Consider the following 19,813-nt stretch of genomic DNA (forward strand, 5'->3'; position numbering starts at 1 on the left):
AATGTTGTTTTGGGAGTTGTTTTTCTTACTAGTTTATTTCGCGTTGCGGCGATTTTGTCGTTTTTCTTAAAGATTTTTTTAGTGCATGTTTTGGGGATTTTTATGACGTAGTTGTGGAAGTTGTTTTTTATAGCATAATTGTGTGTATGACAACCGTTTTTGTGTACGTCATACATTGTGCGTGGCAGTCTTGACGCACGTCGTAATGAGGCTCATTTCTATTTGAAAACCGTCACGGTATTGCAGACTACTATGTCATTAATTAAAAACAATTAAAAAAATACCCATATTTGTTCGTAAATTTAGTTACCTCATTGCCTTAGTTTACGTCCATTGTAATGCTTATGTATTGTTATAAATGTACTTTGTATCTAGGGAAACGAAACTTCCATAGATCCTGACGTATGACGTTATCTCACATGTTCTAATTAAATACAGCAATAATCATTAGGCCTACTATATAATTAGAGAGAGGAGCGAAGCTTTGATAAAGAAAAACAAGATAACGCCCATCTGATTGCGTTTTTCCCATAAGGAGGCTATTATACTGGGACGTCACTAAATATTTGAACACGTGGTTTACATGGTTATAGAGGCGAGTGACGTGTACTATTGACGTGCCGGTATGATACGTCCTCCCTCTTAATATTAACTTTATCTCCAACACATTTTCTAAACGTTTATATCTTTTTTTTTTGATAAGCGCCGCCTATCCTGTTGTGTTTAGTTTTTATTAGTAGGCCTAACAACCTACGTCTTAAACATCCGGGTAACTCGTGGTACGAAAGAGTGACGAGTGTTACCATCATTCTGGTCTACTTTGAGAATAGTGTTCTAAACAATTTTCATGTCGCGCTATCAATTTAATTGATATAGTCATTATATACGGTATGTATACATTTACGAAAGGTTGTATAAATACAATTAAAGAATATAATGATGGTATTATCCACGTTTGTCGCTTGCCTCCTCTGAGGACGAGTGAGGAGGATTTAACAAACTTCATTTTCAGTTTGTAAAATAGTTTTTGCTTTATTTACACACATTGTGCTTTTACCTTACTGTTTTGTTATATTTATGTCAGGCCTAGAGATAAGTATTTTTCTACGATGTTTTGTTGGCAGATTTTAACCCGATAGTATGAAATGTTTTCTGTATTTTTGTACATTATGATGGCGACAGCACCGTATATTTACGTTTTTGTCGTTTGTTTAAATAATTATAAAGTGATCTAGGACCTAATAAAACAAATTGATGAATAAAAACAATGTTTCAGTTGTGTATATTGTCGATCTTAATCTTATATCATAGATTAACTGATAAAAAAAATTTCATTTCTATGACCTTCGATTACAAACTATGTACTGAGCAGTTGGGTGGGTTTTGTATGAATTTAGTACAGTTACGGTAAAATAGACCTACATCTATTTTCCCAAGTAGAAGTAAATTTGCTCAATTCTTTATGATTTTCCTGGTCTAATATTCACAGTAGGCCTACCCTAGAAAGTTATATCCGTTCCAATGCGCTTCCATCTTCACCAACATATATCCTCCCCCCCCCCACCTCCCTCCCCTCCCACCTTCACCCCAAACGATTGTGCCAGATAGGCCTACTATAAATCGTAGCTTTTTCCAATTTGAAGGTGATTGCAGCCGGGTCCATAGTACATTATGTCCTGTATCAGTATCAGCGTGCAGGGAAGTGACTATTGATCCGGAAACTGACTGCTTAGCTGACTGATAGCATTGTCAACGTCTTCCTATTGTTTCTGGTGTTTATAGTCATTAAAATAATATATTTCGCTTTCGGTCGAATTAAGCGCGACGTGTTTCACATGATTGAGAAGACTTTCATTTAAAGGGATCGCAAATTTTCTTTTTACTTTAAAGAGAAATGTGGTTTTTTTTTTCTACGTAGCATAAGCCTACCAATTTGGTGCGGAAAATAAGACTGCGTCGATCCAAAACGGTTTGTATGTATGTTAACTACACCCTGGAGTCACCCTTTAAGGTACAATCCACTTGTGGAATATAACTACAAACGTAAGCATTTTGTTTTAATACAGCTAATAAATCTTATCATTACTATAGTAATAAGTACACAATAAGGCCTTATTTTCTATGATTATTGCGGTTCTGTAGGTCTTGTGCTTTACGGAACTATCGATTTTTAGACAGATTACTTATTGTAGACAAGTTTCATTTAAATAATATATTTCCTCGTAGCTTGCAGAAGAACATATGCCTATGCAATTCTTGTTAATGGTTCCTGTTAAATGTTCATCACCTCCACAACCCGGAAGATAGTCACTTGACAGAAACGAGTCACCAATGATTTTTAAAAAGTTCGCAAACTTGGCAAAAACGTACAGTTAATATCAAATAAAATCGCTCGGATCATTGGGAATTTGAAGAGGTAGGTACAGTAGTCCCTGATGTATTGTACTTTACGTCCATTTCAGAAAAAAGAGCCAAACTTCGTTAGCAACCAAAATTAAAAGTTAGCTCTTTACAGGTTTTTAGCAACTGGACCTCATATGGCACATTCAGTTTTGAGTACCGTGTTTCAAAGGCCTCAATCTGCCATATAATCGTTGATAGGTAGTGATAGTAGGCCTAATTAGTATCACTCTAGTATTAATGTTCTGTTTTGATACTTTTTAGGCCAGGCTGGTTCAATTAATTAAGAACATTCTATTTAATGTTACTACTACAACTTACAGACAGATTTGAAATATCACGAGTCTTACACAATTTCAGCACATAATATAATATACGATAGTTGCCTGTTAGGCCTACTCTGAAGTGCTGCATACGCATTTTGTGCATCCAAAATTGAACGATGGGCTACATTGCATAATTCATGGTATTATTATATTAAAGAAATAAATACGACTTTCAGTGTCAATTACCTAATGAATAATACTTAATATCAAGTTGTCTTTTTATTCGACAATTGCATGCATCGAAAAGTTTCGTATACCACCATTCAACACACCATTAGCAAGGTTGCAGACTCCTACCGTTGGGACAGACTCCCTAAAGATGCCAAAAAACAGCCTACCCTTACTTCTTAAGGAACTCACTGTTATTTTCTTAAATGTTGATAAACCGCGTTTGTGTCCCTATGACCAGTTCAAATTGTACAAGCTTGTGGCGCCAAAAAAAGGACGTAAAAACAGTAGGTCTACTTTGCATAGGCCTATAATTTTAAATCGAAAATTCGCAAAACAATCAAATTGTTTTTAAATGGTCCTACTGACTGCCACATGTTTTTTTCTTTCTTCGCTACAATGTCCTGTTTCTGTCTGATCATTGAACAATATTGCTTCCTACAGGAAAACGTGACTTTTGAAGAATGGTTTTATTGAAACTGTTGACGATTATCAGTTGTTTGGTATGCTATATCAGTGGACAAGGTAAAGTAGAAAAAAATTCATCATAATAATCATTCATTTTTTGGCGCATTTCTAAGAGTTGTTAATAGTGCCTGCCGGTGGTTAGTATTTTCACAAAGACGCACAAGATTTTCTATTTTTTTTAAATTTTGTTTGTTTTCCTTCAACACAATCATTATAATAGTCACTGATGCTGCTTTTCTCATCAACAGTCGCGTTAAAACTGGTTTACTCTTTTATTTCGACAAGCATCGCGTTAAAACAAAACAAAAAAATCTTTTTACTACTCAAAAAGTATTTAATTACAACATGACTAGAGGAGTCAACTATTCTGTAACAACAAAACAGAAGATCTAAAAGTCAAGTTCAGTTTTATTGTTTCACACAATAAAATAAACAGAATATACAGAACATTTGATAAATTTGTCCTATAAATACAAAAACTTAAAATACTCTTATTGATTATAATTAAATATTATTAAACAAAGCCTTGAATTATTTCGACTTGCTTGTTCCACGGTGGCGCTGTTCAGTCGATAATAAGTATCATCCCAAAAACAAACTTGCTCAAGTTTAAGCTTGGTTCCTAAAGCTCTATCTACACTATCAAACTTTATGTGACAAAATGTGATGTGCCCAAATATGGTAGTGATATGACGTCATTGTGTCCTATTATGGGCTCATCACATTGTTCACATACAGTTTGATAGTGTAGACAGAGCTTAACTATGGACGCAGCGCAAGGACGCAAGCGCACCGCATATAATTTGACCAATCCCGGAGTGAGATAATCCGAACTGTCGCTTTGCGTGACGTTGTCGAGTTGTTACGTTGCATGCAAAGCTAATATAAAAACACAGTAGGTGAATTAAAATAGTTTATGATTACACTTTCTATGCGTCTATCGTATTAATAGATACATTGTTTATAAAATATTACAGAATACAAATGTAGATATCTGTATGGTACCAACTGTTCCGTTGTTGAAGCCTACACCTCTAGAGAATATGTCGGTGGTAAGTATTGTATTAAAATGAAATAGATATAATTCGGGAAAAGGGTGTGTCACTCACCTATTTAAAGTTTATTGCATCCCCTGAAGAAAAAAAATTGTTTTATCTTTTTCATGTTTTGGAGAGATCTTTTAAAATGTAAGGGCGGGTTAAATCATGTTATTTTATTGTAGTAGTGGGTCCTATGTTTAATATGGACAACGACACAATGGGCCTAAATGGATACATTTTTCGATATGTATAGGCCTACTATATTGTTACAGAAAGAGTTGATATCGAATAATTAAAAAATGCCGATAATTAATGGTAGCGCATACTAACAAATAATAGGATGTAGTCTTTATTTAAATGTTTGTTTAAAATCCATTGTCTTATTTGTATTGTATAACATGTTATAATATGTATATCTGACATACACTAGACTTGTCCTAAGTCTGTATTTATTGTCTGTTTTATGTTAGTCCACCAGTCGACGAATCGATTTGTCTGAAAATAGAACCTTAAGTAGTATACGTATGAAACGCCATATGTGCCAAAATATTTATCTTTTCACTAATATTAAGCCAAAACTCCGTCTGGAACCCAGACTAGACATACACTAGCAGTAACAGATAATCGAAATAATCATATCATTTTAGGTGTAATGCAATATGATTGTAAGCCTACTCTACCAAGCTGTAGCAGTATTTCTGAGTGTAGAAGGATTTTACTAACATTCACGAGCAGTCCTTTGGAATTTGAAACAACTTTATTTATTACGATCGGACTGTATACATTGAAATTCAATAACGAATCACAAGAATTTCATCAAGAATATATTGATATAAGCCCAGATGAAAATACTGAATATATTGTAAGTCAGTTCACAGCCAGTGATGCGTGTTAGGACCATGGGTAGAATTAATGGAATGGTGTACTGTGAGCTTATGCGCATGCGCCCATAAGTATTTGCATAAACTATCATCTATACCACCTGAAAAGAAAGATTACTGTTTCATACATGCAGAAATTAAATATTCATTATATTGTGTATCACACGCGTGATTTTCGACTAGGCCAATTTGTTCGCGCGAGTGGAAAGCCTCAGCTTATACGCATGCGTAGAAAGGGATTTCGAAGATGGAAACAATAGTGGATGCGTTAACTATAGATAACTTACTTTTTTGTGTAGTATTATTTAATATAATTATTACATTAATTGTAGATCGAATTTGGATGTCAAACCAATCGTAGAGAACATGTAAGTGTCTCTTTATACGATTTACAAATCGAATGCGTGGACGGTGAATGTGAGACGAGCAAGGCTTCTTACGTCTCCATTCCCATTATACTGATAGGCCTGGTTGTTGTAGCAGTTGTGTTGATAAAAAGACGACAAAAAAGGTTGGTTATGTAAAAGTTAGCCATAATGGCATTATAATATACATTGTCTTATGGTCATTATTTATGTTATATTATCAGAATATTCATAGTTCATATAGGATTCTAGTAAACATACCGGCAACTATCCATAAGTAGCCATTAACATCTGTCCTCTACATTATCAAACTAGTTTAACAAAAAAAAAGAGAAAAAAGTGTGGTGTGTCCAAATAAGACAGTGATATACCCAAATATGGTAGTGAAATGACATCATCATATCCATATAGGGGCATATCCCATTTTTCACATAAAGTTTGTTAGTGCAGACAGAGCTTTAGTTATGATCTTGCCTTCATTTTGACGGTTTAACTGGGATTACCAAAATCTGTGAAATTTCAAGTAGCCTCAAGTATCAAGTATCAAGTATCAAGTATAATCTTTATTCGTTCCCACAAGGAGAAAATTTACATTGCTCGTCTTCAAATACATCATACTTACAATATATAAAATAACATGACAATACAACAATACCAATATTAAAAACTCACAACAAGAACATATTATTACATATTATTTCATGGTGCTCATCTGGATGAATTTCGCTGATGTCTCCTGATACCTGTGGGCAGAAAGGAGAAAAGATATCGGTTTGTGTCAGCAGCCGCGGATCGCAATCTTCCACTACGAGCACTCCTGAGACTGCCTAAATCGGAATTCACAGGATGACTTTCATCCCTCAACACCATCCCAAAAAGCCTGTCCAGGTTCTCGCAATAAACTGAATCCACCGACTGCTGACACAAACCAGACATCCTCTCAACCTTTCTTACCACACAATCAATTCTACCCTTATCTCCCTCTGTAACATTTCCACCCCACCCTGCAATACAATATTTCCAAACCCCAACAATAATAGACTGATAGAATGTAATCAAAATATTATTATTTACACTGAACTTGTTTAGTTGTCACAAATAATTATTTTGTTCGTTGTTGTAGAATCAAAGAAGAAGCCAAAAAGCAATTTGATAGAGAAAATCCAGATTACCAGAGTTTGCAAAAGAACAGAGGTTCCCAGAAATACCAGTTGCCATCGATGTGGAGAAACCGAAATAAAAGAACCGCAAGCTCCGCTTCTGATCGAGTGTATGAAGTATGCGGCAAAGTTGTTGGACAACCAGCAAAGCAAGATAAGTCATCATCAAACGGTGATTATGATTATGATTACGCGTATGCACGCACAAACGCGGCACGCAAAGGCTTTGAAGATTCCGGTGGATATTTAAAACCGAACGCAGACGACCTAGATGAAGACGCGTACTTAAAGCCAAGTCCGTCGTCGACAAAGAAAACGACAGGAATAAATGGTAGCAGTGTTGTTCAAAAAGGCTATTTAAAGCCGTCCCAAAGCAACTCATTGTCGCAAAATGACAGCGACGACAATTCGTCGTCGGACTACGAGTATGTTGAACCCGATAGCGATGTAATAAAACATTCTACGAATAAGACGTCTTCAAAAGATGAAAATCGTAAAAGCGCTGGTCCACAAAACAAACCAGTCATTCCAAAGAAACCTGCAGTACAAGTAAAGACTTCGAATACAATACGATCTGCCGAATCATCACCGATTGTAAAACGACCGCAACCGAGTCCCCGGACTCGCAAACGGGAAAGTGATTCGACTCAAAATGACTATTTGTCAATAGTAGAACCAGATTTACCGAACCAAAAGTCAATAAAAACATAACACGTAGCCGGCCTAATTGGCTAATAAAGTTTTCCATAAAGGAAGACACGTTGCTAGTATTCTTTATATCCACGTTTTGCTTCATTGTATTTAAAAGTATACGGCTTAAAAGTTTTCACAAAACAAGTCACGGAATAAACACCAATTGACTTTACTCTGTTCCTGGTGGTGTAGTTATACTGTTTATTTATCTTTTAATATGTCGTATTTTGTAGAGTTCTATTCATTTATTCGCAAGGAAAATGATTGCTCATTCTTTAACTACTGTTTAATATCGCGTGTATACTGTTTTAGGGAGGATAAGGGGGCGTGCAAAGGAGGAGGCTTAGTACAATCAAGGCAACACAATGCTGAACTTCAACGATCACAGACACATAGTACAGTGCTGTTGGTATTTGTCGCAACCAGACATAAGATCAAAGGACTGTTATGACTTCCTATATGGACAATGGGACTCACTGTTAGATTGCCTTGGTACAATGAGCCTACTTCTACGAACGGGACTTTTACATTTTATCTTTTTGCTGTTAGTGTTCATTGTGTGTATAAAATTAACAATAGGGTTTTGGTTTTTTTTAAATTGGTCAATTATCAATTATGTAATAAAATTTATGTTAAAACAGTGTTAGGTTGCCTGAAATTATAAGTACCTTCTAAAGTGCACACTCATTATATTTTAAAGGAAATTATCAGATCATCCTTTTCTTAAATTTTGGATGATTGTAACCATTATGGAGAAAATTAATACCAGAAGTTAAATAAAAACCATGTAGGCCTAAAGTTACAATATTTCAATTTTCAATATTTGTTTTGTATTTAATTTACTTAATTATTTAAATAAATGTTTTTACAGTATAGTAAGTGTATACATATATATTAATAGAGTTTTTGTGTCACTTAATAAACCGATATGCGGAACTATACGAAAAAAGTTATATTTAGGAAGAAGGTCGGCTATCTTTCACTCAAGAAGTTCTCAACTCATGTACGAAAAAAACGATCACATACTGCCCCCCACCCCCCGTAACCTAAACAGCTAAGCCAATCAAAATATTTAAGAGTCTAAGCCAATCAAATTGTTTGAGAGTGCTAATTTAAATATGAAGGGGAGAACATTCCCATTTGTTTGCTGCGGACATGAACAAGTGTTTTGTCTTGTCGAAGGAAAAAGAAGAAAATATAGTGACGTCAGTAAGCTCAAATAAGTTATGTAAAATATGGTTTCATCGTATTTTACATGACAAGATGCATACTTTATATTATATGTAATGTATTCAGAATGGAACGGTCTTTGGTCAGTATGGCTAAAAGTAGTCGTAGGATAGTCTGTCTTGTAACACAGCATGCCGACATACATACGGTATGCTTCACTAGAGTTAAAGCATAACCTTTACCGATTCCTTTCTGGGATAATACATTTTGTTTCATCGTAGCTTTGGAGCATCGGTTAATCATCAAACATAGTAAGAACTAATAATACTAACACACAATATCACACGCGTCGATATTCAACGTAATATTTATTTCCATATTCAATCAATCAATCAATCAATAATTTTTATTTCTCAAATAAAAACAAAATACAAATTTCTAAAAGTAATAGATAATAAATGAGAAAAAGGGGTACCCCACTGGAAGCTTAAGCTTTAAAATGTGGGGTCCTGGCAACATAATTAAAAATAAGGTAAGGTAAGAAATATATATAATATATGATAATGAACAAAAAAGACATTTAACTTAACAAATGCAGTTATTATTTGACTTAAGACAGATATATGATCAACTTAAACAATAATAGTAGAAACAAGGTATTCATGTAGTTTGAACTTAAATGAAGATATAAAATTAATCATTTTAATTTCATCTGGTAAAGAATTCCAAATTTTTGGTCCTTGAAAAGTTATATCATGCTTGCCAACCTCCGTATTAAAACAATCATAAGCATAATCAAATTTATTTCTGGTATTATAATTATGAACTGAACTAAAAGTTTGAAAATAAGTATCAAAAATTCTGGGCAGTTGATTATGTTTGAATTTAAACATAAATAAAGCAACATTTTTTGTAAGTAAGTCGTAAATATTAAGTGTATTAGATAAGACAAAAAGAGGAGCAGAATGGTGGAGGTAATGAACATTATAAACTGATCTTAAAGCTCTTTTTTGCAAAATATAAATACGGTTTAAATTAATTTTTGAAGTAAAACCCCAAACGGTTATACCATAAATTAAATGTGGCAAAAAGAGTGATTTATAAATTAATAGTAAAACGGAGGAAGGCAAGGCATGTTTAAGTTTATTGAGGACACCGACCACTCTTGATAGTTTTAATGAAATTGTATTAATATGAGAAATAAAAGATAAGTATTCGTCAATAAAAATGCCAAGAAATGTTGTTGCTTTAGTTCTTTCAATTTCGCTGATGCCGTAATATAATTTAGGAATGTTGGGGGGGGGGGGGGATTAGTTTATTAACTGAACGAAAAATAATAAATTTGGTTTTTTTAATATTTAACAAAAGCTTATTTGATTTTAACCAGTTTGCAATTTTAGTAAGTTCTTGATTCATTGAAATAATAGCTTGGTAGATGTCCTTATGATTAATAAATAAACTTGTATCATCTGCAAACATAACAATTTCAGCACAGTCACTAATATAATTTAAATCATTAATAAATAACAGAAATAAAAGCGGACCAAGGATGGATCCCTGTGGAACACCACACGAAACTGGCCGCAGCTCAGAGACAATATCATTGATTGATATATATTGATGTCTGTTACTTAAATAATTTTCGAACCACTTAAGTGGTATACCTCTTATACCATAGAAACGTAACTTATTAATTAAAATATCATGAGAAATACAATCAAAAGCCTTTGACAGGTCAATAAAAACTCCTAAAGTAAATTGTTTATTATCAATAGCAGACAAAATATTATGGATTGAATGATGGATGGCATGTATTGTAGAATGTTGGGAACGAAAACCAAACTGAGAATTGCTGAGGATGTTAAACTTTGTAAGAAATGGAATAGTTTGATCATAAACTATTCTTTCAAGAAGTTTAGAAATAGTTGGCAAGATGGAGATGGGCCTATAGTTATTGATATTTGAGACCTCACCACCTTTATGGATGGGTACAACTTTAGCAATTTTCATTGCATTTGGAACCACACCCTTTACTAAAGACATGTTCATTATGAATGTTAGTGGTATAGCTAATGCCAATGGACATATCTTTAGTATATATGGACCAATGTTATCAAAACCAGGAGCTGTTGATTTTAAATTATTTATGTATGTTACTAATTCTTGTTCACATACAGGTTTGAAAAATAATGATGAAGGAAAATTACCCTGAAGGAAATCATTGTAAGGTTGAACATTGCCATTGAATGGAGTATTCGAAAAAGAATTTGCAATATTTGAGAAAAATGAATTAAAAGCTTCGGCTTTTTCTTTGTCATTTGTATTTTCACATTGACCATTTATTAGTTTAGCTGGGAATGAATTTTTCCTTTTTCTATCCATTACATTATTAATTTCGCGCCATGTACTTTTCATATCACCTTCACATTTACCAAATACATTGTTATAGTGCTCTTGTTTACTATATCTAATAATACTATTTAGTTTGTTTCTATAACAACAATATTTTTTCCAATGTGAAGGTGATGACGAAGCTTTATATCTAGCATACAGCTTTTGCCTGGTTTTGATTGACTTGGCTATACCTTCAGTTATCCAAGGTGATTTGAGCTTGTTTGCTCGAGTACGAATATTTTGCAGTGGAAAATGTCTGTTTATACAATCGTTAAGTATGTTATTAAAACTAGAAAAAGCTATGTTTACATCACTTTGTTCAAGTACTTCATTCCAGCTTATGTTATTTACATTTTCAATGAATTCTTGTTTAGATCTATCATTGTAAATACGTTTCTTAATGAATTTAGGTGGTTTTTTTTTAATATGGAAGGATGAGTTAATACAAAATGTGGGAAAATGATCAGATAAATCGACAGTAAATATTCCGGATGTGAAAGAGGGATACAAGGATTCAATATTACAGTAGATATTATCAATAATAGTAGAGCTATGCAAGGTAATTCTGGTTGGATTAGTAATAACAGGCTGAAATGAATGACTGAAAATATTATCAATGTGATCCTGGACATATTGATCTGTACTAAGAAGGTTGATGTTAAAATCACCAGCTAAGTACGCCATTTTTTTATCTTCATTAATAATTTTCATGACTGATGATAGGTCCATATTTAAGGTGTTAGCGTTGGTGTCAGGTGGACGGTATATAATTCCAGCAATAATATTTTTACCAGAGTTATTCTCAATTTCAATAAAAATTGATTCAGCTGACGTAATTAGGCTTGAGAGATCATATCTCCTTTTAAAGGCAACATGAGTTGAAACGTATAGTGCAACGCCACCACCTTTTTTATGTTCCCTGTTATTTAAAATAAGGTTGTAATTTGGAATGCTTAGCAGATTGGTGTCGGTAGAATCCTTAATCCAAGTTTCATATTCGCTTCAGTTTACAATTGGTAACATTTTGTTTGTACTACACACAAAAAGCGACGTTTAAACATTGTCAGATTAATGTTTCTTATTCGAATTAAAAGATTTGCTTTTTAACATATTTCGATTTAGTTTTTATCAATTTGCTGATTTTATTCTGACAGGAATTTGTCATCTCCTCGTTTTTATTTTCATCGTAAACGTGCTTCACATTTGGTATACCTACTATTCTCCGAATTTTCTGTAACTATTGTTTACTTCATTCAACTGTTTAGGCATTACTAAAGCTTGGTTCCCACTAGAACGTAACGCAAGGATGTAAACGCAACGCAAGCATTTTAACCAATGACAAGCGAAGTTATAGACCGTTAGCAATCACAAGCGAATAAACCATCGCTTGTGATTGGTCAATTCACTTGCGTTGCGTTACGTCCTTGCGTTGCGTCGCTAGTGGGAACCACGCTTTAATTAAGCGATCTACTTCACACCACATGTAGCTAGAAGTCAATGTTTTTTTATTAGAATTATTTTGACAGGATCACTCCGATTTTGTTTTCATCACTCCGATCTTGTTTTCATCGCTTCGATTTTGTTTTCATCGCTCCGATTTAGTTTTCATCACTCCGATTTTGTTGTCATCACTCCGATTTTGTTTTCATCACTCCGATTTTGCATTCATCACTCCGATTTTGCTTTCATCGCTCCGATTTTGCTTTCATTGCTCCGATTTTGCTTTCATCGCTCCGATTTTGTTTTCATCGCTCCGATTTTGTTTTCATCGCTCCGATTTTGTTTTCATCACTCCGATTTTGTTTTCATCACTCCGATTTTGTTTTCATCGTTACCGGTTTTTTTTCGAATTAGGCTATTTTGGTTTACATCTTTTTTTAGCGCATGTGAATAGTTGTCTTTTCTCTTTATACTTCGATTTTTATGTCATCATTTTATTTCCTGCTTTGTGTCATCATTGTTTATTTGTTTCAACTTTATTTACGTAAGTATTGACGGTTGGTACTTTTTCATTCTAACACCTTGTTTTCACAATATAGATTTTAGCCAGCCATCATGTTAGAACGCATATAAGGCTGTACATGTATAACCACGGAGAAATAATTTCTTTTTTAGTATAAAGCCTTGTCTACACTATCAAACTTTATGTGACAAAAAAAATGGACATGATGATGTCATATTACTACCATATTTGGGCACATCACTACCATCACTAGTGTAGCTTATTTAGTTTAGGCCTACTTTATAACTCATGCAATTTGTTTATTGAAGTGTTTTGATCTAAGCATCGTATTTTGTTTACTATGCTTATTCTGTAAATAACGCTTCAATCTATCTATTAATTCCTGTAGAGCTCATAAGCAACAACTTTAGTCTATATAGGCTATAGACTGCATGCATTATAACTTGTGCTATTTTATATATGTGTCAGTGATGTAAGCGTGAGATATAATAACTGCTATGATCAAGGCGGTTGTTAGAGTGCCTTGATCATTCTTTAAGAGTTCAGATCTAAGTAACGCTTTTAGATTGTCTATGTATTCATGCCTAAGTATTTATAATAAATAAATAAATAGATAAATAAATAATAAAGTAAAGCATTCACTTGATAGACTGTCCATTTTTCAGTAGTGTTTATCTGTGCATTTATAGTCTATCTATGCATTTAGTCTATACTCCCATTCTAGCTCTAGTGCTAAATGTTAGGCCTACATTGTATATTATGAAGTATTTAGATCTAAGTATGCATATTTTAAGTCTAGGATATGCATCCTAGCCATGTTTATTCATGTAATATCTAGTACTTAGTAAGCCTAATGGATTTAGGCTATACACCATATAGTAGTGTGCACGTAGTGTTTGAAAGATCGAAGTAATGTATTTATACTCTTCCTTAGGTTGATTTTGGCAAAGGCCTGACACTAGCATAGTTTATGTAGGATTGGAAGCAACATAAGGCTATAGCAACATGACAAGCGACATTCAAATCCATCGCTAGTGATTGGTCAACTCACTTACGTCACGTCCTTGTGTTGCGTCTGTAGAGCGACTGACGTAATAAAAATAGTAACTATACTGACGTACTAATTTAAGCCAAAACGTAATAAACTTACCCACTAACGTAATAATAAACTTATCTACTATAAACTTAACCACTAATAAACTTAACCACTAATAAACTTAACCACTAATAAACTTAACAACTAATAAACTTAACAACTAATAAACTTAACCACTATAAACTTAACCACTATAAACTTAAACACTAACGTAATAAACTTAACCACTAACGTAATAAACTTAATCACTAACGTAATAAACTTAACCAGTACTAACGTAATAAACTTCTGACTATTCGTCTGTCAATTTTCTCTCGTAAACATTTTCTGCAGACAGCTGGTGTTGCTGTCGACGTTTCTGCATGTGTTCCCCTTCTTCCATCATTCTTTGAAATCATTTGGCACTCAATAAAGGGGATTCATTTTAAATTTGAATAATTCAGTACTTCTTTCAGTAATTTAAAATATGATCCATATAATGGACCAATTTAAAGTATCGTAGACTTTTATACCAGACGTACTGTTCAAAGTTCACTATGCTCAACCTACCAATTTGGTATACTGAATGTACCTGATTCTTTCTTTAGTTGTTGACATGGCTGAGTTTTTTGGGGCTTGTTTTCTTGTTTATCACTGGTGTGGCTTCTCTGTAGGGTTCATTTTATTATGGATTCTATTTGCAAGCCCTTACACACCACTCTTCATTAAGGACTTGTCAATGTATGGTAAAGTGGTGTCCGCAAGAAGCAAAACAATAATTGAAAAAGTGATCCAGATCCCCAAAAGGTAGGCAGGCTGGCTGGCTGGTATCGGCTGGCTAGGCATCCATTTAGAGTGGCCGCAATTCAGCCGCATATAGCCGGCCGTAGTGTATAGAGGGCCTACGGGGCACTGGCCTTAGCACGAAGAGGTTAAATAAAAAGCTAGGATAGAGGAAGACCTGGATAATTGATAAGATAAGATAAGCTTAGGATCAATTAGTCAAAAAGGCTTAACTAGTGAATGAGCTTTCAATATCTAGGCCAGCATGACTTCACAATCTATGAACATTGGATTTTCATTTGTTCCTTGAGGCTTGTATGGAGAGACGAGAGTGCCTTCAGAATTTCAGAAAACAATAATAAATATAGTTATTATTAATATTATTAGTAACTTAAATTTAAATTCAGTTTTGTGCTTCTAGTTCATTGAACATAAAATAAAAAAATGCAAACAGATTTCAATAAAATTGTAGTCTAATATTTATAAGCCGTAGCTTGTCTCATGTGTGTCCCTCGACATGTTTCTATATATATTATCCTGTCTACTATCTAACTATATAGGGGGCAAACTTGCAGATGAAAGAAGTGTTTTTCCAGCCTTGAATTGGTTGATTCAGATTTTATGACCGTTGACGGTAATTTATTCCAAATAATAATAATATAGTTTTGCATAATATTATATTATATTTTGTCGTTTTTTTCTTTTATTTCAGTTATTTCAAACATTATTACCTAACATCAATGATTAGCAATGGTTACTTGCTGTGGGTTTTGGTGAACGTTTACTTTCTTGGAGGACAAGCACCCTCTTGGTACATCAAATGTGTTCAGATGCTTACCTATTACCCAGTAAACAAACCATCAGGTATTTTAGACTCTTATTTAAAACTGATTTAAGAAAAAATTAAATTTGTAGGAATGATAATGATGAGTAAACAAGTATTTACAATTAAGACGTACTGTAGCTACAATTCACACACTTTGTGTACCATGCATTCCCTAATAATCTACCGTTCTCTCCAAAATTTCTCAAGGCAATAGTCGGTAAAGCCACCCTTTTATACTCAATATAAACAATGGGGAGTGAAGAAAAACCCCTAAAAAATGGTAGTGCAATGGCTTTTGAACCTTGATCTATTGTAACGTAGGAAGCCATTCGCCTGGCCTAGCTTGAAGCAATAACTCATTACAGGGTACTTGCATCAAACGTCATAGCTCCCTCTATTTAGTAATTTGGAGTGGCAATAGCCTTACTGTAACTATATATTCTAAATCTGCAGAATTCACAAACTTCCTCATGAAAATATTGCTGATATCATAATAAATACATAAATGCATGAAAAACGTTGTACAAATGAAAGAATAGATGACGTTTTATAATTGCTATTATTATCTTTTCAGTGTCGCATCTTTCGGTGCTGTTAATGGCTACAGTGATCGTGTTTCAAGGTACAAAGCGTTTCTTAGAGTGCGTCATATTAAGCAAGTACTCAAAGGCTACCATGAATGTAGTTCATTACGTTCTTGGTATAACATTTTATCTCTTTTGTGGATTTTCATTGATAAGTGAAGCACCAGATTTAAGTAAGCCTGGTGAGTATCCCTTACTCCATGGTATCCCTAGAAGGTAATATGATTTTTATTAACACATTGAAACACCGGTTTTCGTCCATTCACCAAAGTTAATCAATGGTTTGGATGGAAGACTATATGACAATATCAAGTGCTGTATAGACAAAATGTAGCTGGGGTCCCATCAAGCCCCACCCCTGCATCTAGTACCCCTTTCACACAAGTGAAAGGGGTACAAGCAAAACTCCGGAGACACTCCAGAGGCACCCCGGAGTTGACGCCCCGCTGTTTGGTGTGAAAGGTAAAATCAAGCAACTCCGGAGTTTAAAACTGCGGGGTTGAACAGCTGAACATTCTCCGGAGAGCGAACTGCAGGGACACCCCGGTGTTTTGGTGTGAAAGGTACCAACATCAAACTCCGGAGTGTTTCGGGTCAAAAGGTCATCCTCACACGATCACTCATTGCTTTAGTTTTATTTCAAAATACTTTAAATATTTGTACAAAATATATAGCGGGTTTAAAAAATAATAAATAGTATCAATAAAACATTATATTACTTCTGAGACTTTTGAAAGTAATTATTAAATTAAAAATGTTGTTAATTAAAATTATTCTAATAATCGTCGCTATGTAAAAAAAAATAGAGGGCGACATTTACAATTTTATTTTATTAACCCCGGTGTTGCTAGGTTGGTGTGAAAGGGGTATCTCCGGAGTGTCTCGACGTTTTGAATGGTCATAAACACCCCGTGGTGTCTCCGGAGACACACCAGAGTTTTGGTGTGAAAGGGGTATAGTATCTGCCTCAGCCTTTCTTCTGGGGACTCAAAATGGTCCTAGCTTAGTCTACATTCATGGATGAAACTATCAAACTTTATGTGACAAAAAATAGTGATGTGCATAATGATGTCATATCACTACCGTATTTGGGCATACCACTACCATATTTGGGCACAGGAAATTTTTTTTGTCAAACTATAAAAAACAAAATGAATGTTTGTGAGTGCAATGGTACAAATTTGTTCATGAAGTGAAAATAGAACATATTTTTTTCCATGCAATATTCGTGTTCATTTTAAAACATCTACTGTTTTAAAGTTCTAAGATAATAACTTAGATTTTATTCTTTTCAGTTCCATTTACTGGTCCAGTTGAATTATTTAAACAGCAGATTCGGTGGTATCATATTTTTGCTATTCTTCTCTACGTATGGAGTAGTTGGCATCAGTATATCTGTCATAAAATATTTTCTGACTTAAGAAAAACAGATAAAGGTTAGTATTTGTGACATTTTCCTTTACTCTACAGAACTGTGCTTTGAGAATTGATAATCGTCGTGAGGTGGTTTCCCGAATGATTGTAAAATCAAAACGGTACTGGGTATGACCAACTAGCGTTATTGTCACCGGCTAGTCATCCATTCATAGAAGTACTAATGTAGTAGCCTACCTGTGCGGTGACCATAGAATGTGACCCGAGGCATGACTAACTACGACTTTTAGATGATAGAAAGTTGAGAAAAATGTTACGAGTAGTTGTACAACATGAAGATGTTTATGAAATTATGTTAAAGATGTAAAACATATTACATTAGGCATATAAACAGTAATGTGTGTTAGTAAAAATAATTCTATGTTAAAAGATATAAGGAAGAAAAGCAAAGAGATTATGGAGCGGCTGTACCTGAATATAAATATTGTAAGGTTAAAAACTAGAAATTTAGGGGATCTTGTCTGCCTGTTCACAAAACTGTGTATTCATTAGGATAATAGGCAAGTTTTGCAATCATACGAAAAACGAATATATCAAAATTTTCATAAGAGCATAAAATCTGTTTCAAATGGCAACAAAGTATTGAATGCACTGTGCAAATTAAAGTAAATAAATACTGTACTAAAATAGCAAAATACTAATAAATTACTTAAAATAAATATATATTAATATAACCGTATGCATTCAGAACAAAATGTGGTAAATAAATTTGTTAATAATATTCGTATTGGACTGGAGAAATACAACTACGTAAAAATAAATATATGGACGAATATGAAACAATGATCAGCTTAGAAGTTTCAAAATTCATGATATTATTTTTATTATTGCAAAACCTCTACATTAAAAATCTTTACTTTTAGTTCATATTTGTCTTTAGATGCATTTTATGAAAAAAAAAAAAACCTGAAATGCGACATAATTTGAACGAGAGTATCTTGTAATTTAACTGAAGTTGTTTTCCTTTACAGATAAAAATTCGCACAAGATTCCGTACGGAGACTGGTTCCAGTACGTCAGCTGTCCGCATTACTTTTTTGAGATACTAATTTACACATCCGGAATCTTCATGTTAGGATTTAGTCATCAGATGTGGTATATGGTGTACGCATTTGTAATAACCAATCAGCTAGCAGCGTCTTACACCGTCCATAAATGGTATAAAGACAAATTTGAAGACTATCCTAAAAATAGAACAGCGGTTATTCCATTTGTTTATTAAAAATAATTGATTAAAGGTGGAGAATGTGTATCTTTCGTATCTAAATGGCTAAAAAATTTACTTTTCATAATTCTATATTATGCGATGGTATTTCTATACATGGTTATTAATCAGCATAATTGAGAAGTCAAAAATGTGCAAAAATGTACCTTTTTTCGAAAATTTTCCTGTACAGGGATTTTTTTCGAAAATTACCAATTTTCGCAATTTTTATTTTTCGATATAACTGGTTACTATATTAACATGCGCAGAACACATTATTTGACTTTGTGCATGTTAATTATTATATAGTAACCAGTGATGTAAAAAATGACCAAATTATTATTATTCGATGATCTTTATAGTACCATAGAAACCAGTTTTGTCAACAAATAAAAAGTTCGAAAAATCTTGTACTATCTTGTACTATAGTACAGGAATATTATCGAAAAATGACCAAAATATAAAGTTTTTAAAATTCAATTATTATTCGATAATATTTCTGTATATGATCATATATTCCGTTATCATCTTATAGTACCATAGACGCCAGTTTTGTCAAAAAATAAAAAGGCAAAAACGTGGCTATTTAAAAAAAAAAAAAATCCTTTGTGAAAAATAGCCAAGTTTCGACCCTTTTATTTTTTTACATAACTAGTTGCTATGGCTCTATAAGATGATTTATATAGGGCCTACTGTTATGAAACCTCTAAGCGCTGAACATTATTACCCCAGTCATTTTTTATTTATTTATTTATCTAACACGTAGGGAAACATACCCCCATAATAATGCAGCTAGTAATAATATAAGTGCAAAGTTGTGTCTTGCTATAACCTGGCTCCCATTTCTACACCTGGGTAAAGAGAGGAAAATGTAAGTAA

The 19,813-nt window shown here is 33.6% G+C and overlaps 2 protein-coding genes across 2 annotated transcripts; both read left to right on the plus strand.

The window, feature by feature from the left end:
- The first annotated feature begins 1,903 nt into the window (after positions 1 to 1,903).
- On the plus strand, positions 1,904 to 8,380 carry LOC140048776 (uncharacterized). The gene is made up of 6 exons (XM_072093559.1): positions 1,904 to 2,416; positions 3,339 to 3,419; positions 4,340 to 4,414; positions 5,050 to 5,264; positions 5,616 to 5,794; positions 6,772 to 8,380. Exons 2-6 carry the CDS (start codon positions 3,359 to 3,361, stop codon positions 7,517 to 7,519), a joined length of 1,278 nt encoding a protein of 425 aa, XP_071949660.1. The 5' UTR covers positions 1,904 to 2,416; positions 3,339 to 3,358; the 3' UTR covers positions 7,520 to 8,380.
- Positions 8,381 to 8,911: 531 nt separating this feature from the next.
- Positions 8,912 to 19,061, plus strand: LOC140048612 (polyprenal reductase-like). Its single transcript, XM_072093364.1, has 6 exons — positions 8,912 to 8,982; positions 14,712 to 14,910; positions 15,599 to 15,750; positions 16,287 to 16,478; positions 17,592 to 17,732; positions 18,702 to 19,061. Exons 2-6 carry the CDS (start codon positions 14,720 to 14,722, stop codon positions 18,950 to 18,952), a joined length of 927 nt encoding a protein of 308 aa, XP_071949465.1. The 5' UTR covers positions 8,912 to 8,982; positions 14,712 to 14,719; the 3' UTR covers positions 18,953 to 19,061.
- Positions 19,062 to 19,813: the final 752 nt, after the last annotated feature.

The sequence above is a fragment of the Antedon mediterranea genome, chromosome 5, assembly GCF_964355755.1.
Source record: "Antedon mediterranea chromosome 5, ecAntMedi1.1, whole genome shotgun sequence".
Classification (NCBI taxonomy): Eukaryota; Metazoa; Echinodermata; class Crinoidea; order Comatulida; family Antedonidae; genus Antedon; species Antedon mediterranea.